General features: G+C 42.5%; 1 protein-coding gene across 11 annotated transcripts in view; it reads left to right on the top strand.

The window, feature by feature from the left end:
• The window catches only part of map4k4 (mitogen-activated protein kinase kinase kinase kinase 4), a 54,572-nt gene that overhangs the window by 18,558 nt on the left and 20,919 nt on the right, over positions 1–15,095 (top strand). For all 11 annotated transcript variants that reach the window (XM_060875818.1, XM_060875824.1, XM_060875817.1 and 8 more), the window contains exons 4-14: positions 4,773–4,898; positions 6,092–6,202; positions 6,682–6,772; positions 7,868–7,998; positions 8,296–8,350; positions 8,770–8,848; positions 11,112–11,287; positions 11,372–11,444; positions 12,516–12,726; positions 12,905–13,066; positions 14,126–14,212. In XM_060875818.1, the coding sequence (XP_060731801.1) occupies positions 4,773–4,898; positions 6,092–6,202; positions 6,682–6,772; positions 7,868–7,998; positions 8,296–8,350; positions 8,770–8,848; positions 11,112–11,287; positions 11,372–11,444; positions 12,516–12,726; positions 12,905–13,066; positions 14,126–14,212 (1,302 nt within the window). The remainder of the gene's footprint in view (positions 1–4,772; positions 4,899–6,091; positions 6,203–6,681; positions 6,773–7,867; positions 7,999–8,295; positions 8,351–8,769; positions 8,849–11,111; positions 11,288–11,371; positions 11,445–12,515; positions 12,727–12,904; positions 13,067–14,125; positions 14,213–15,095) is intronic.

Below are 15,095 nucleotides of genomic sequence, written 5' to 3'. Positions count from 1 at the left end.
GGTTGAGAACCATGGCCTCGGACTTGGAGGTGCTGATTCTCATCCCCACTGCTTCACACTTGGCTACAAACCGTCCCAGTGCACGCTGAAGGCCCTGATTTGAGGAAGCCAACAGGACAACATCATCTGCAAAAAGCAGAGACGAAATCCTGTGGTCCCCAAACCGGACTCCCTCCGGCCCCCGACTGCGCCTAGAAATCCTGTCCATATAGATAATGAACAGGACCGGTGACAAAGGGCAGCCCTGCTGGAGTCCAACATGCACCAGGAACAAGTCTGACTTACTGCCGGCAATGCGAACCAAACTCCTGCTCCGGTCATATAGGGACCGGACAGCCCTTAGCAGAGGGCACCGGACCCCATACTCCCAGAGCACCCCCCACAGGTCACCACGAGATAAATCAGAGCAAAGTCATTCTCTTGTCTTTTTCTGTCCATCCACTGGTCCTACTTTGGTTCTTCACTGGTCTTTCACCTGTCCTACACCTGTCCATCACCTGTATTGCCTTCATAAAAATCTACTTTATGGGGTGTATTACTTTTATACTTACATTAGACTTAACACTTCATTAAAGGTTGGGTCTCCGATTTTTGAAAGCCAATGTCGACATTTGAAATCACCAAAACAAACACGCCCCAAGCCAAATGGGTCCCACCCCTGTATTGATAGCTCCGCCCACATATACATATGTAACCCAGGCAACTAATGGAAAGAAATGTGTCTTTATCATAGCTGAAGGGAAGAACAATACGATTGCAGATAAACAAACAAGCAAAAATGACACACAAGCATAATCATGTAAAGGACAAAGGCATATATTAGTTCTGTGTAACAAAACAAAACCAACGTTACTCACCTATCGAGAAGGAAAAAAGCGCCTCGGCGTCTTAAGTAAAGTTGGTCACATATTCATAGATTGGAGTTTCCCTGAGTCAATAACTCCTGAGCTAAACACTGTTACTACACAAAACACGGTTGTAGCTGCGTCTCTACATTACTACGATAGAAAAGAGGTGTTATTTGTGTAGTAACAGTGTTTAGCTCAGGAGTTATTGACTCAGGAAACTCCAATCTGTGAATATGCGCCAACTTCCTGCTCCTTCAGTTCTCTCCAGCGCTGGAAAGCTGATCCTATATTAACACGTCCTACTTCTTACCTTATCGTAAACCTTTCTTCGCTTTCTTTCTTTGTTTTTATCCTCCATGTCAATGTTAAAACCGCTTTCTGCTAATGTCACACATGCGCACTGAACACTGTCTCTGCCCATATTGACAAGACCCGCCCCTTTCTGCTCATTGGCTTCATGTTTGTTTTGTTTTTTGTTTATTTTTCGGCCGACTCAGTTTTCTGAAGCATTTCTCAAAAATCTGAGACCCTACCTTTAAATCATTCAGCATTGGAAGAGTACTGGAAGAGTACAGAAAGTGTGTGGGGGTGTGTGTGTGTGTGTGTGTGAGATCCAATCGCAGCGTATAACAAAATAAAAGTGTGTCAGAATGTAACAGTTAGTGATGCTCCGATTGATCGGCCACCGATCATGATCGGCCGATATTGGCTAAAAATAGCTTGATCGGCGAACCCCAAAAGCAGATCAAAAAAGCCGATCACGTGACGTAAATTACTCGCGCGACTTTTTCACACGTGCATGCACGGCGCACAGGTAAACAACAGCAGAGCGGAGCTTACCAGTGGCAACATGAGTTCTCCCGTCTGGAAGTTTTTCAAAGTGTCCGATAAAGACATAAAGTTAGCCGTTTGCAACGTATGTCGTGATGAAATCCCTCGAGGTGGAAGCAAGCAACGGCATTTTAATACCACTGACATGATTAGGCATCTTACAACTGAATATGCCGAGTATGAGAAACTAAACCAGCCGAAACCAACATCCCTCAACCAGCCGACTGTGAGTGATGTATTTAAACTAGTAGTGATGTGAGTGTGAGTGATGCCTTTTATGATTGAGACCTGAAGGATTTTGTACTCTGTGTTAGTAGGCCGAGGCCCAGCATATTTTGGTTTGAAACATTTTGTGGCCAATTGTTTAATTTTTAATATATTAAAAATTTTATTTACATTTTATTTACATTTTACAAGTAGCCTGGGCCTGTGTAACCTCATACCATCCCAAGTTCATCTGGTTGGTAACTATCTGCTTGGCCTCCTTGTTTCTCTGCCTTGTTATTTAGAAAGGATGGCATTGGCTTACAGTAGCTTTCATTATTTTATTTTTTGGACCTGATGTAGTTGGTTCCTCAACTACATCAGACGTTCATAATAATAACAGAAAAAAAACACCTGTCATAGTTTTGTCCTTTGTGGCAGTAGCCAGTTTTGGTGTAACAAGTTTTACATTTTGCTGCCAATTATAAAATGTAATCAGTGTATTAAGAGGCTACATCCCATTAAGCTGATCTGATGTGTGTTGGTCTGCCTGACCCCTTTTGTTTGGAATAATTTTAAGTTACTCTGCCTTATTTGAGAAAGATGGCCTACAGTAGCCTTAATGCACCATTTCATTTTTAAAAATGGTGCAAACTCTGCTAGATTATAGATAAAAGATTCCCATTCCCCTGCCATTCTGTGATCGGCAGATCATGATCTTGGTGATCGGTAATCGGCGATGGGCCCCAAAAATGCTGATTGGAGCATCTCTAATAACAGTTAAACATACGTCATATACAAAAGTGTGGGCTTGATGAAGTTTCATTATTTGTTGCACTTATATATATATATATATATATATATATATATATATATATATATATATATATATATATATATATATATATATGCACGTGTATATATATATATATATATATATATATATATATATATATATATATATATATATATATATATATATATATATATATATATATAATACAGTAGTATTTTCTGAGTAACAGCTGATTTTTATTCTGCAGTGTTTGATGAATTTTATAACAAGCCCCATAATATAAATGATTCTGTTTACTGTACACAGTAGTGTGTAGCACTCAGTAGCTAAAAAGCTGTAGGGTGACATTGCTGTATGTTTGTCGTCAGTAAAGATATACAGAGGGGAGTATCTCTTATATTTAACACACACAGAGGGCTGTTTTGTTCTTTTGAAAATGCCAATTAACACTTTGCTGTTGAGATCCTTCAGAGTATTAGACAGATACAGTCAGCTTGATCTTTTGTTGCTGTGCAGTTAATTGGGTTGTTGTGAGGTTATGGTGGTGTTCAGGGTGTTGTTTGGTTTGTTGGTTATGGTTTTTTGGGGAGGTGTGGTGGTGTTTGGTGGTGTGTGGGTGGTTGTGGTGTGTGGGGGGTTGTGGTTGTGGTGTTTGGGTGGTTGTGGTGTTTGGGTGGTTGTGGTGTGGTGTTGTAGCAGTGGTGTTTGGGTGGTTGTGGTGTTTTGTGTGTGTGTGTGTGTGTGTGTGTGTGAAACATGAGTACAGCTCTCATATGAATTACATGTCTTCACTAGTAGGAGTTTATTTGTAGAAATCCTTCCTGAAAAGGGCAGTTAGTTCAATTTACAGTCATGACGAGGTAAAATGACGAGGAATTGACGAGGAAAATGACGAGGAATCAGACATGACACCTATTATAAACAAAGCTTTATTTTAGTACAAGTGTTTTATTTTCTGTTCTTAAGAACAACATATAAGTCAGATTGGTGTCTCAGTGCTAACAATCATTCACAAGCTCATACTCTACTTATCTGTGACCGAGCCATCAGCCAGCTGTATCTCCTGTCTCTCTCACTGGACCGTGATGAGGACCAGAGAAATGGAGCACATACACTTTGATCGTGTCCTTTATTCTGTTTCAGTCGTGTCAGATCCACTTCGGGTTTCTGAAAGAACAGTGTGTATACGGCTGGGTTTTTTTAATCCTTATAATGAGAAGGTTTTGTACGAGACTGTGAGACAGAGCCCGTGGCCAAGAGACATGAATGTAGGAGCAGTTTAGAGGCTGAAACACAGGCAGAAAAAACATTTAAATGTCATCTGAACAGGTGTGATCTGAGGTGGCAGACATAGCACCTGGAGAGTGTGTGTGTGTACATGTGTGTGTGATTGCAGAGTAATGCAGCTGTAGCTTGTGTAGAAATGACACATTAACTGCATCACCATCTGTTGTACACTCCTGAGTGTGTGCGTGTGAATCAGATCCACTATTGCAGCCCTGCGCCTGACCCACATACAGTTTCCTGTTAGAGAGAGAGAGAGAGGAAGGGAGGTAGAGAGAGAGAGAGGTGTGTTGGGTCTGTATATATTTTTCTTTTTTCTTTTCATAAGGACATTCAGCATAACTGCTGTGGGATTATGGGAAGGGCTAATGTGTTTTCCCTTTTTTCCCTTTCTCCTTCACCCCCCCCCCCATCTCTCTCTCTCTCTGTAAGAGATGACTTTTTGAGAGGAGGATAAAGAGGATGATGTCTCTGCCATATTGCTATACATCGCTCTCCATGCTTCTCTCTCTCTCTCTCTCTCTCTCTCTCTCTCTCTCTCTCTCTCTCTCTCTCTCTCACTCACACTCACACTCACACACACACTCACACTCCCACACAAACACACTCAACTCTGGATGTGTGGAGTCAGGAGCTGAGGCCTGTAAAGATGCTGACTGTGTGAAACTTGTCGAAATGTTCTTATTTTCTGCTTCACTGCATCACAGAATTGTGTTTTTCCGCTGATTTAGAGTTTAATAGTTCTGTTAATCAGGTGTAATTGCACACTGTTCAGCTCGTTCATGCTCCTCTTTCTCATTTGTTTTCAGGATGAAGAGGAAGAAATCAAGTTGGAGATTAATATGCTGAAGAAATATTCTCACCATCGCAACATTGCCACTTACTATGGAGCTTTCATCAAGAAGAGCCCACCAGGACATGATGACCAACTCTGGGTCAGCCATGATTCTCTCCTCTCTCCTCCTCCACTACTCTTCTCTCCCCTCTTCTCCTCTCCTCTTGTCTCCTCTCCTCTCCCCTCTTCTTCTCTCTCCACTACTCTTCTCTCCTCTCTTTTCCTCTTGACTCCTCTCCTCTCCTCTCTTCTCCTCTCCTCTCTCCACTACTCTTCACTCCTCTCCTCTCCTCTCCTCTCTTCTCCTCTCCTCTCTCCACTACTCTTCTCTCCTCTCTTTTCCTCTTGTCTCCTCTCCTCTCTTCTCCTCTCCTCTCCTCTCTTCTCCTCTCCTCTCTCCACTACTCTTCTCTCCTCCCCTCTCCTCCCCTCTCCTCTCCTCCCCTCTCCTCTCTTCTCCTCTCTTCTCTTCTCCTCTCCTCTTGTCTCCTCTCCTCTCTTCTTCTCTTGTCTCCTCTCCTCTTGTCTCTTCTCCTCTCCTCTCCCCTCCTCTCTCCTCTCCTCTTCTCCACTACTCTCCACTCTTCTTCACTCCTCTTTTCCTCTCGTCTCCTCTCCCATCCCTTCCTCTCTCCTCCCCTCTTGTCTCTTCTCCTCTCCTCCCCTCTTTTCCCCTACTCTTCTCTCCTCCCCTCTGCTACAAATAACAATCTCTTGTATAAAAATAAAGCCCTGTTCTTTTTGTTAGTGCACAAACGAGCAGTAGCAGCTTCCTACAGCATCAGATCTAACCTGAATAAAGCAGATCCAGTTAGAATAAAGAAAAACAAACCAAGTAAACTGATTGACTGGTATAATGTAAATTCTCATTGGATTTATATTCCATGTTACTGAAATAAGCATATAGTGGCTCCAGTCCTCTAGGCTTTGGACGATCGATGATTGCATCAGTCAGTTTTTAAAATTGTTTCCTACATAAACCTTAAATACCTGCAACAAAATCTCGTTCACTGCTGCGTGAAATATCTTCACTCACAGGATGCTATTACACACAAGCTCACAAGCCTCCTGTCCTCATAAACATCTTCACATGTTCACAGCTACTCCTTACATTAAGGAGAGCTAACGGTGTTTAGTGACCCATCCTCTTTATTTAAACAAAAGCTACGGCTTTCCCACAGGCTGGTGTGCCAAATTATATACATTCATATATATAAATGTTCTCAGATTTTTTTTAAGAAACCGTCTTTCCTCATGTTGAGATTCTGGTAACGTGTGTGTGTGTGTGTGTAGTTGGTGATGGAGTTCTGTGGTGCTGGCTCCATCACAGATCTGGTGAAGAACACTAAAGGGAACTGGTTGAAGGAAGACTGGATCGCCTACATCTCCAGAGAAATCCTCAGGGTAGATCATTGTGCACATTGAGTCACTCCTTCATTTACAGTCACATCTCTTGAACACTTTTAGGATTCTCCAGCATGCTGCACTTGACAGTACAGTATTAAGCAGGCTGTGTGTTTTAATTTGAGCCCTTTACACATTAGAGGTCTATGTGGTGAATATCATGAGCACTGTTGTGGTGTGCAGCCAGGCTGAAAGATGCCTCTACACTCCTCAACTGCACAGGGTTCAAGCCAGACGTGCTGAGTGCAAACTGCAGTTTAAGCTCATAAATGTTTTTGAACAGTTGTTTTATTAATAGAGATATAAAATTTAAGTGTATTCTTCAAAATATATATATGACGATATAACTGCTTTTTTATAGCTTCGTATATTAAAAAAAGGCAGAAGAGTGACTATCTTTTATATCTATCTCTGTGATGCATGTAATTATTATTATTTCTCCAGCCTCATTGTGTGTGTGTGGGTTTGTTTCTCTAAAGGGCCTGGCTCATCTACACGCCCATCATGTCATTCACAGAGATATTAAAGGACAAAATGTGCTGCTGACTGAAAACGCAGAAGTCAAACTAGGTAACAGAAGAGTTTCTCATCAGTGCTCCACTTACCCAGCATGCCTCACACAGCACCCCGCACCACAGCGCACCACAGCACGCAGCACCACAGCACACCGCACCACACCACAGCACACCACCGCACCGCACCACAGCACACCGCACCGCACCACAGCACAGCACAACGCACCACACCACAGCACAGCACACTGCACCATAGCACACCGCACCGCACCACAGTACACCGCACCACAGTACACCGCACCACAGCACAGCACACCACACCACAGAACAGCACACTGCACCATAGCACACTGCACCGCACCACAGCACAGTACACACACCGCACCACAGCGCACCGCACCACAGCGCACCGCACCACAGCACACCGCAGCACACTGCACCACAGCACACCGCACCACAGCACACCGCACTGCACCGCAGCACACTGCACCACAGCACAACACCGCACCACAACACCGCACCACAACACCGCACCACAACACCGCACCACAACACCGCACTACAGCACACCGTAGCAGCACAGCGCACCGCTCCACAGCACACCGCAGCACACCCCAGCGCACCGCAGCACACCCCAGGGCACCGCAGCACACCCCAGGGCACCGCAGCACACCCCAGGGCACCGCACCACACCCCAGGGCACCGCACCACACCCCAGGGCACCGCACCACAGCACACCGCACCGCACCGCACCACAGCGCACCGCACCACAGCGCACCGCACCACACCACAGCGCACCACAGCACAGCACACCGCACCGCACCACAGCACAGCACACTGCACCACACCAAAGCACACAGCACTAATGTTGCTTAGTTTTATGTTCACTGCTGATCGTACTCAGGCTGCACGGCAAGGCAAGAAAAATCACATTATTTCATTTTCAATAGAGTTGTTTGGAATCTGGCAACCCCATTGTAAAGGTCTGGCTCCGCCCCATTTATCACCAGATCAGTGTTTATTTATGATTCCCAAGTCCCTGAGCTGATTCTGTATAAAGCCACATTATGATGTGAACCCTTGATTGCTTGGTGTATGAATGGAGGTAAAGGTGTGAACGAGTGTTAAACCCTCTGCCTGTGTGTGTCAGTGGACTTTGGAGTGAGCGCTCAGCTGGACCGCACCGTGGGCCGCAGGAACACCTTCATTGGCACGCCGTACTGGATGGCACCCGAGGTCATCGCCTGCGACGAAAACCCAGACGCTACCTACGACTACCGGGTATGAAACCCACACGTTCCGTACATTTAGCTAACTTTTAACTTGGATCAATTCAATTCAATTTATTTGCATAGCACTTTTAAAAATTCACATTGAAGTATAGAAACTTAATAAAAGGATTAGATTGTAGAAATGTCCAGCTTAGTGTTTTTCCTGACCTTTGCTTACACACACACACACCTGATTCATGCCTCAGAAACCTTGTGATCTTTGCTTATTCTCTTGGTGCTTCAGTGCACTTTTCTAAGCTAAATTTTTCCACTAATCACAAAACAATTCTGTCTCCATTTCCTCCAGAGTGATTTGTGGTCTTGTGGAATCACAGCTATAGAGATGGCTGAAGGAGCACCACGTAAGTGCAGTCAACATAATACAGAGCCTGTGTCTGTGTCTCTCTCTCTCTCTCTCTCTCTCTCTCTCTCTCTCTCTCTCTTGCTGTCTTTTTCTCTCTCGCTCGCTGTCTCAACAGCCTTACATCAGATGCTCCTCTGTAAAACAGCATCATCCACTATATAAACTCTTAATGATGTGTGAAATATCAAGCAGGGAAATGTTTTAGATTAGGGATGTTAATTGAGATTCTAATACGGTGTTGGTGATATAAGCGTAACTTGTTCATGTAGTCAGTGCGGTTTCATTAAGCAGTTGCAAGATGCACTTACTGAACTACAAACAGAATTAAAGTCCACACATGAACAAAGTCTCCAGACATTGAATGAATGATTTCCTCAAATGTGTATTACTTTATTTTTATTTATTTATTTATTTTAGCACTGTGTGACATGCATCCCATGCGAGCGCTCTTCCTCATTCCCAGAAACCCTCCACCTAGGCTCAAGTCCAAGAAATGGTGAGTGTAACTTTGTCATTTTTAATTGCTGCCTGAAGAGAAATGTAAAGATAAAAAAATACTTTTGATGAATATTATAAACCTGCACATTTCTGCCTATAGCTGAGACTTTGGGAGCTGTTTTAACATCCACTCAGCTCTGTATGGTTAAGCGTCTTGCACAAGGGTTTAGTGGTGTGTGTCTGCTTGGTGCTTCTGGGATTTGAACTCGCAGCCTTCTGATCAGTGTCTTAACCACTGATCATCCCATTTAGACACAGCACTTCTGTGGTCTGGTCCAAGAGAAAAGCACCAAAGTGAATAAATATCCTAGGATAATATTTTAAATAATTTTTTTCAAAAATTGACCTGTAGGTGTTGGAGCTGTGAAGCCAAACATACAGCTTCTGTCATCATCAATGCAACAGAGGACTTTATCTTTGGGAAAGTAGGTTTTATCCTGATAAAGTCAGTCAGCAGACATCAAGTCACTGAGCAGCTTTTCACCTCATTGAGTGAAGCCTGAAGGGAGAAACAAAGCACAACTGAAGCCTGGAAAAGCATCACAAAGTAACAACACAGTAGTTTGATGATGTCAGTGCTTCACCAGCTTGATGCAGTTATACAACCTAATTTTAATCTGAAATATTTTAATTTACTTTAAGACCGTATGTTGCTATATCTTGCTCAAGTTTACTTCAGTTTGTTAAACTCCTTGAGATAAACATCAGGTAGCTGAAACTCTGATCGATCGTCTCATGTTCATCTTTTGATCTCAAACCCAAATGTCTTCAGTTTACAGCGAAATCGAACAATTAGTTCAGCTCCCGTGTTTGTGTGATGTTCACTGCAGGCAACAGACACGTGACAAATAAGCTGAATTGAATTATTTGATAAAGAAGGTGAGCTTGTCTGTTTTCCCACAAGGGGGCAGATTTGAGCAACAAACACTGCCGCTGTCAGTGTGCTAATGAGGCAGTTCATTTGTAAGCTAAAACTGTGATGCTGTAAAATCAGTAGAACGCTGACGTGGACTGAGGCATTGTTACAACAGTAAGGGTGAATACTTGCAGAGTTAAATATTTTGTTTGAAAATAACTTTGGAATCTGTATTTTGTTTTGTTTGCTCGTCTTACACTTGTATCGTATGTCTGTTTGAAGCTTTTTCTTGAGTATATACATTTTCAGGGTTTTTCTTTCATTAGTTACCCATTTCTCACAATGATCTTTATATAGCATATAAATAAACGTCCACACCAGTGGAGGTTTCCTTCTGCCCCTGCTAATAATATCTACTACTTACTTTATCTCTAGCCAGAACTGAATCCAGTATCTGTACAGGACACAAGCTACCTGTCTGTTCCTAGAATATCACTAATCATAGTTTGGAGTTTCTTCTGAAACGGTTGTAAATTCGTAGCTGTTGGTTTTCCACAGCATCTCCAGCTCAGGCCCAGGTCTTCTGACCCTGTGTGGATGAGTTCCACTGTAGAGGTTGTAAAGAATCTCTCTCAAATAATCCTGCAGTGTTCTCAGAAAGTCCCAGAGTTAACGAGTGTTCTCTCTCATATCCTTCCTGGAAACAGAGAGATTGTTTCTCCCCCTGTTTCTGTTTGGATGCCTGCACAGTGCACTAACAAACCTACAAGTCTTTAGTCTTCTATTGTTATTGGTTAAATAGGCAGTATGAACACACAGACCACTCTATTGTCATTTATAACGAACCTAAAAATAGATGACTGGAGGATTTCCAGAATGTTCTATATGGACATGTAGCTTTGATAACCCAGTGTGTTTTGACTCAGTGTGTAAAATTGTGTAGCAGTGTTTGTGCTTTATGAATGTTTAGCATGTATCCTGAATGATTTCCAAACCTTTCACAGTACATATAAAGCTTGGAATGCTGATTTCTGTTTCTGATAATAATGATAATAAAAACTCTTCTTTCTTTTCATCCCTGTAATATATATTATTCCTGATCAGCTGAGGTTTTGTAAGAAAGGTAAACAGAGCAACATGCAGCAAACATAGTATTATTGATTATTTTGTATCTTTTCATGACATAATCTCTTCACTTTTTTTAGTTGTCTCTTGTTTCCATTTTCGGCTTTTTTTTTCTGACTTCTTTTTGTTTGTTTTTTTTTTTTTTACTTTTTTTTTCTCTTCACCCTGCAAACACTTTCTATGCTATAAGGATCTCCAAAATAGACAAGTCTTTGTTCATTACGCCTTCATCCCTGATTTTATCTTTTCTCTCTCTGTTGAATCTCTCTATCTTTTTCAGGTCCAAGAAGTACTTTAACTTTATTGAGAGCTGTCTGGTGAAGAACTACACTCAGAGGCCAACCACAGAGCAGCTGCTGAAACACCCGTTCATCCGAGACCAGCCGAACGAGAGACAAGTGCGCATTCAGCTCAAGGATCACATCGACCGCACCCGCAAGAAGAGGGGAGAGAAAGGTGTGGGTGGGGGTCTGGGTGTGGGTGTGTGTGGGGGTGAGGGTGTGTGTGTTCATGTGTAATGCTTGTGCTTTGCCATTTCAGATGAGACTGAATATGAATACAGCGGCAGTGAGGAAGAGGAGGAGGAAGCTCCAGAGCAGGAGGGAGAACCAAGGTACCTTTCTTTCTTTCTCTCACTCACTCTCTCGCACACACACACACTCTCACTCACTCTCTCGCGCACACACACTCATGCACACTCACTCACATGCACACTCACTCACATGCACACTCACTCACACACTCTCTCTCACACACTCTCTCTCACACACACTCACTCACTCACGCACACACACACACACACACACACTCTCACTCACTCACTCATGCACACTCACTCACACACACAAGCGCACACTCACTCACTCACTCACACACACACACACACACACACACAAGCGCACACTCACTCACTCACTCACTCACTCATGCATGCACACACACACACACACACACACACACACACACACTACCCATTCACTTAATTTAGGTTTATTTACATGCTCATTTAAACTTCTATTGACTGGGAAAGTATCAGCGTGATTTGGGAAGAAAAAAAACAGGTGTTGTGTATTTTTAATGCAGCACTCCAGAAGTCTGGATAAAGTAAATTACAGGCCATCCACATGGGACATTTATTTAAATGGAACATCTTTTAATAGAATTGTTGTATAATTGAGTTCAACCAGCACTGAAGTTAACAATGGTGATTACTGTGTGCAGAATGTTTGAGTGGTTGAAAATTGGTCCCCTTTACTATAATCCGGAAAACCTACACTGTAGGGCCAAAAGTATGCGGACACTTGGCCATCACGCCCATCCTACTAGATAACGAGCACAGTGTTAGCATGAAGGGGTAGTTTTAATAGTAGTACCCTTCATGCTTGAGTGCACAGATAACGTGCCAGAGCTACAGTACTAAAGTGCTGCTGCATTGCTCGCTTTAGGTAGAGATAAATCAAGGTCTATTTCCTGCTAGTGCCACTTTTAGCAGGTAATCGTACATTTGGTCAATTTGAACATTGACTAATAACCTGTTGATGAAGATACCAAAAATGTCAGCTCAGAATTTAATCCTAACAGTTAACGGTTACTTATTGATTATAAATATTGGTTTGCATGTCACTGAGGGTGGATTGATGAGCAATTTTTCCTGTAGCTAAGCTGATGTCTCTCTGTCCCACAGCTCCATTGTGAACGTGCCGGGTGAGTCGACCCTGCGGCGAGACTTTATCCGTCTTCAGCAGGAGAATAAGGAGCGTTCGGAGGCACTGAGGAGGCAGCAGCTCCTGCAGGAACAGCAGCTTCGTGAGCAGGAGGAGTACAAACGCCAACTGTTGGCCGAGCGCCAGAAACGTATCGAGCAGCAGAAGGAGCAACGGAGGAGGCTTGAGGAGGTAGGCTAGGAGCACCCAGAGAAACAGGACAATCCACTGTGTTGTTCTTATAGCCTTCAGTATGACCTACGGGTTTCTCGCTGTAATGAAAAAGTGGTGCATGTGGCTCCTCTCTTCTTCAGAGAGGTTCTTTTTCTTTTTATCTCTCACTTTGTCCCCCTCTGCTGGCTCTCTATAGCAACAGCGGCGTGAGCGAGAGATGAGGAGGCAGCAGGAGAGAGAGCAGCGGAGGCGCGAGCAGGAAGAAAAGAGACGCCTGGAAGAGATTGAACGCAGACGCAAGGAAGAGGAGGAGCGCAGGAGAGCAGAGGAGGAGAAAAGGAGGGCAGACCGTGAACAGGTGAAGGCTCTCACTGCAACTCCGGTTACCATGGCATGATAACAAGCACTTTACTGGTATGGGCTTACGTCACAGGCTCAGACTGTGCTACTAGAAGCAGCCTTCGGTCTTAGGCAGAATAAATAAAGAACATCTCATTCCAGATTTATTCTCATCACTGGTATAATGAGCTCCACATGTCTTTCCACTTGATTTTGGAGTGTGACTGTAGATTTGTGTTCATTCAGCTATAAAAGCATTAGTGAGATCAGTCAGTGTTTCATTTCATCCTAAAGGTGTTCAGTGGAGTTGCCTCAGAGTCAGAGCTCTGTACAGGACACTCCAGATCTTCCACTCCAACATAACATGTCTTTATGGAGCTCAGGGGCTTTGAGCACAGGGACATTGTCATGCTGGAACAGCATTGCTACAGCATTCAGAGACATTCTGTAAAATACAGTTTTGGGAGGAATGAAAGGAATTGTAGGGACAGAGCATGAAATGAAACCAGCAGATTTACAGTTTTGTGTAGCCTCATTACATAAAGCACACTAAAGAACTACAGTTTTTTTGTTGTCTACTTTAACCCACACACACAGTCCAGATTGCTCTGATTGATGACTATAGAAGAATGTAGTCATTAACTTTCACTGGTCTGTTTTTGGAGAACTTGATCTCATACAGACTGTTCTACAGGGTGTCTGAAAAGTCAGGGGCCAATCAGATTCAAATGACAGTTCATTTAGTATTTATTATTTAAAACAATATGATTTAGAAGTTCATCCTTCTACTCTGTACATTTTGTCAGCCACTGCATCATGCTTTTTTTCATGTCTTTTTTTTTTTTTCTTTTCTGTTTCTATAATTCTTTAAAGCTGCTTTGAGACAATGTGAATTTTTTAATGCTTTTCAAATACAATTGAACTGAAACTCCCTCCAGAATTTGACCAAGAATTTTTTATAATTATACGATTAAAAAATTCAATCTGAAGATGTCCAGTTCAGGCTGATATGCAGAGAGTGTTTTTTAAGTGAGGAGGTGAGAGAGTTGAGGTGATGTGACTCTGGCCTTGTTTACAGGAGTACATCAGGCGGCAGCTGGAAGAGGAACAGAGACATCTGGAAATACTACAGCAGCAGCTTCTGCATGAACAGGCCATGCTACTGGTGAGCATATGACCTCTTTTTTTTCTTCTCCCTCCTTTCTTTTTTTTTTTAATTTTTATTTATTTATTTAAGTGACTTTATTTTTCCAGTGATTGTGTATTTTAGGTGTCCTTGCGTTAAAAAAAGGTCTCTCTGCAGAGAACTGAGTGTTGAAGGTCATTTTATATTCCCAGATATTCACTTCTATGCGTATTTCCAGTTTTCTAGCAGAGCCCTGGTTCTGGATATTTTTATACTCATGTCGGTCAGTGTGAAGGGTACGAGATAGTGATCAATATTGTAGACATCTACAAACGACAAAGATTAGTATAATATTTGATTTGATTAAATCGGTTTGATTGAGTTGTGTTTTATCAGTTGGATTTTTTTTTAAGTTATTTAAAAGTATAACTTGGCTTAAAGTTTTGATCACATGGAGATCTGAGAGTAGATCGTTCACTGCTCACTCTGATGGTCATCTCACCTCTTACCGTGAATCATCAGCTTTGGTTTTCTCATTTTTCAGTTTATACATTCTTTTTAAGCTAAAACAGCATCTGCTGTAAAATGCACATTACACATCTAAATAAAGCAAAAAAGAAATCCTAAGGGGTGTTATAGCTTCTGTACAGTTTTGAAGTATAGTTAAAGGTATGAATGAAGGACTTAGACCCCCATAAAAATAGATCTTTGTCTAAAGTTTGTAGTATTTCCAGCTGCAGATGCTTTAGCAGGCTGCATGTAATCAGAAAATATATAAATCACACTAGGGTTTAAACATATGCACCTTTTTTATATTTGTTATTCCCTTTACTGTGATTTATCCGCATTTCACCTTGGGGTTAAGACTAGGTGTCATGAGAGCTGGCCGTCGTATAAAAACCAATGAAGCAGGTAATCCATG

This window comes from Tachysurus vachellii, chromosome 8 (genome assembly GCF_030014155.1).
Source record: "Tachysurus vachellii isolate PV-2020 chromosome 8, HZAU_Pvac_v1, whole genome shotgun sequence".
Classification (NCBI taxonomy): Eukaryota; Metazoa; Chordata; class Actinopteri; order Siluriformes; family Bagridae; genus Tachysurus; species Tachysurus vachellii.
The sequence above is the reverse complement of the archived record's forward strand: the minus strand, read 5'-3'. Positions and strand labels throughout refer to the sequence as shown.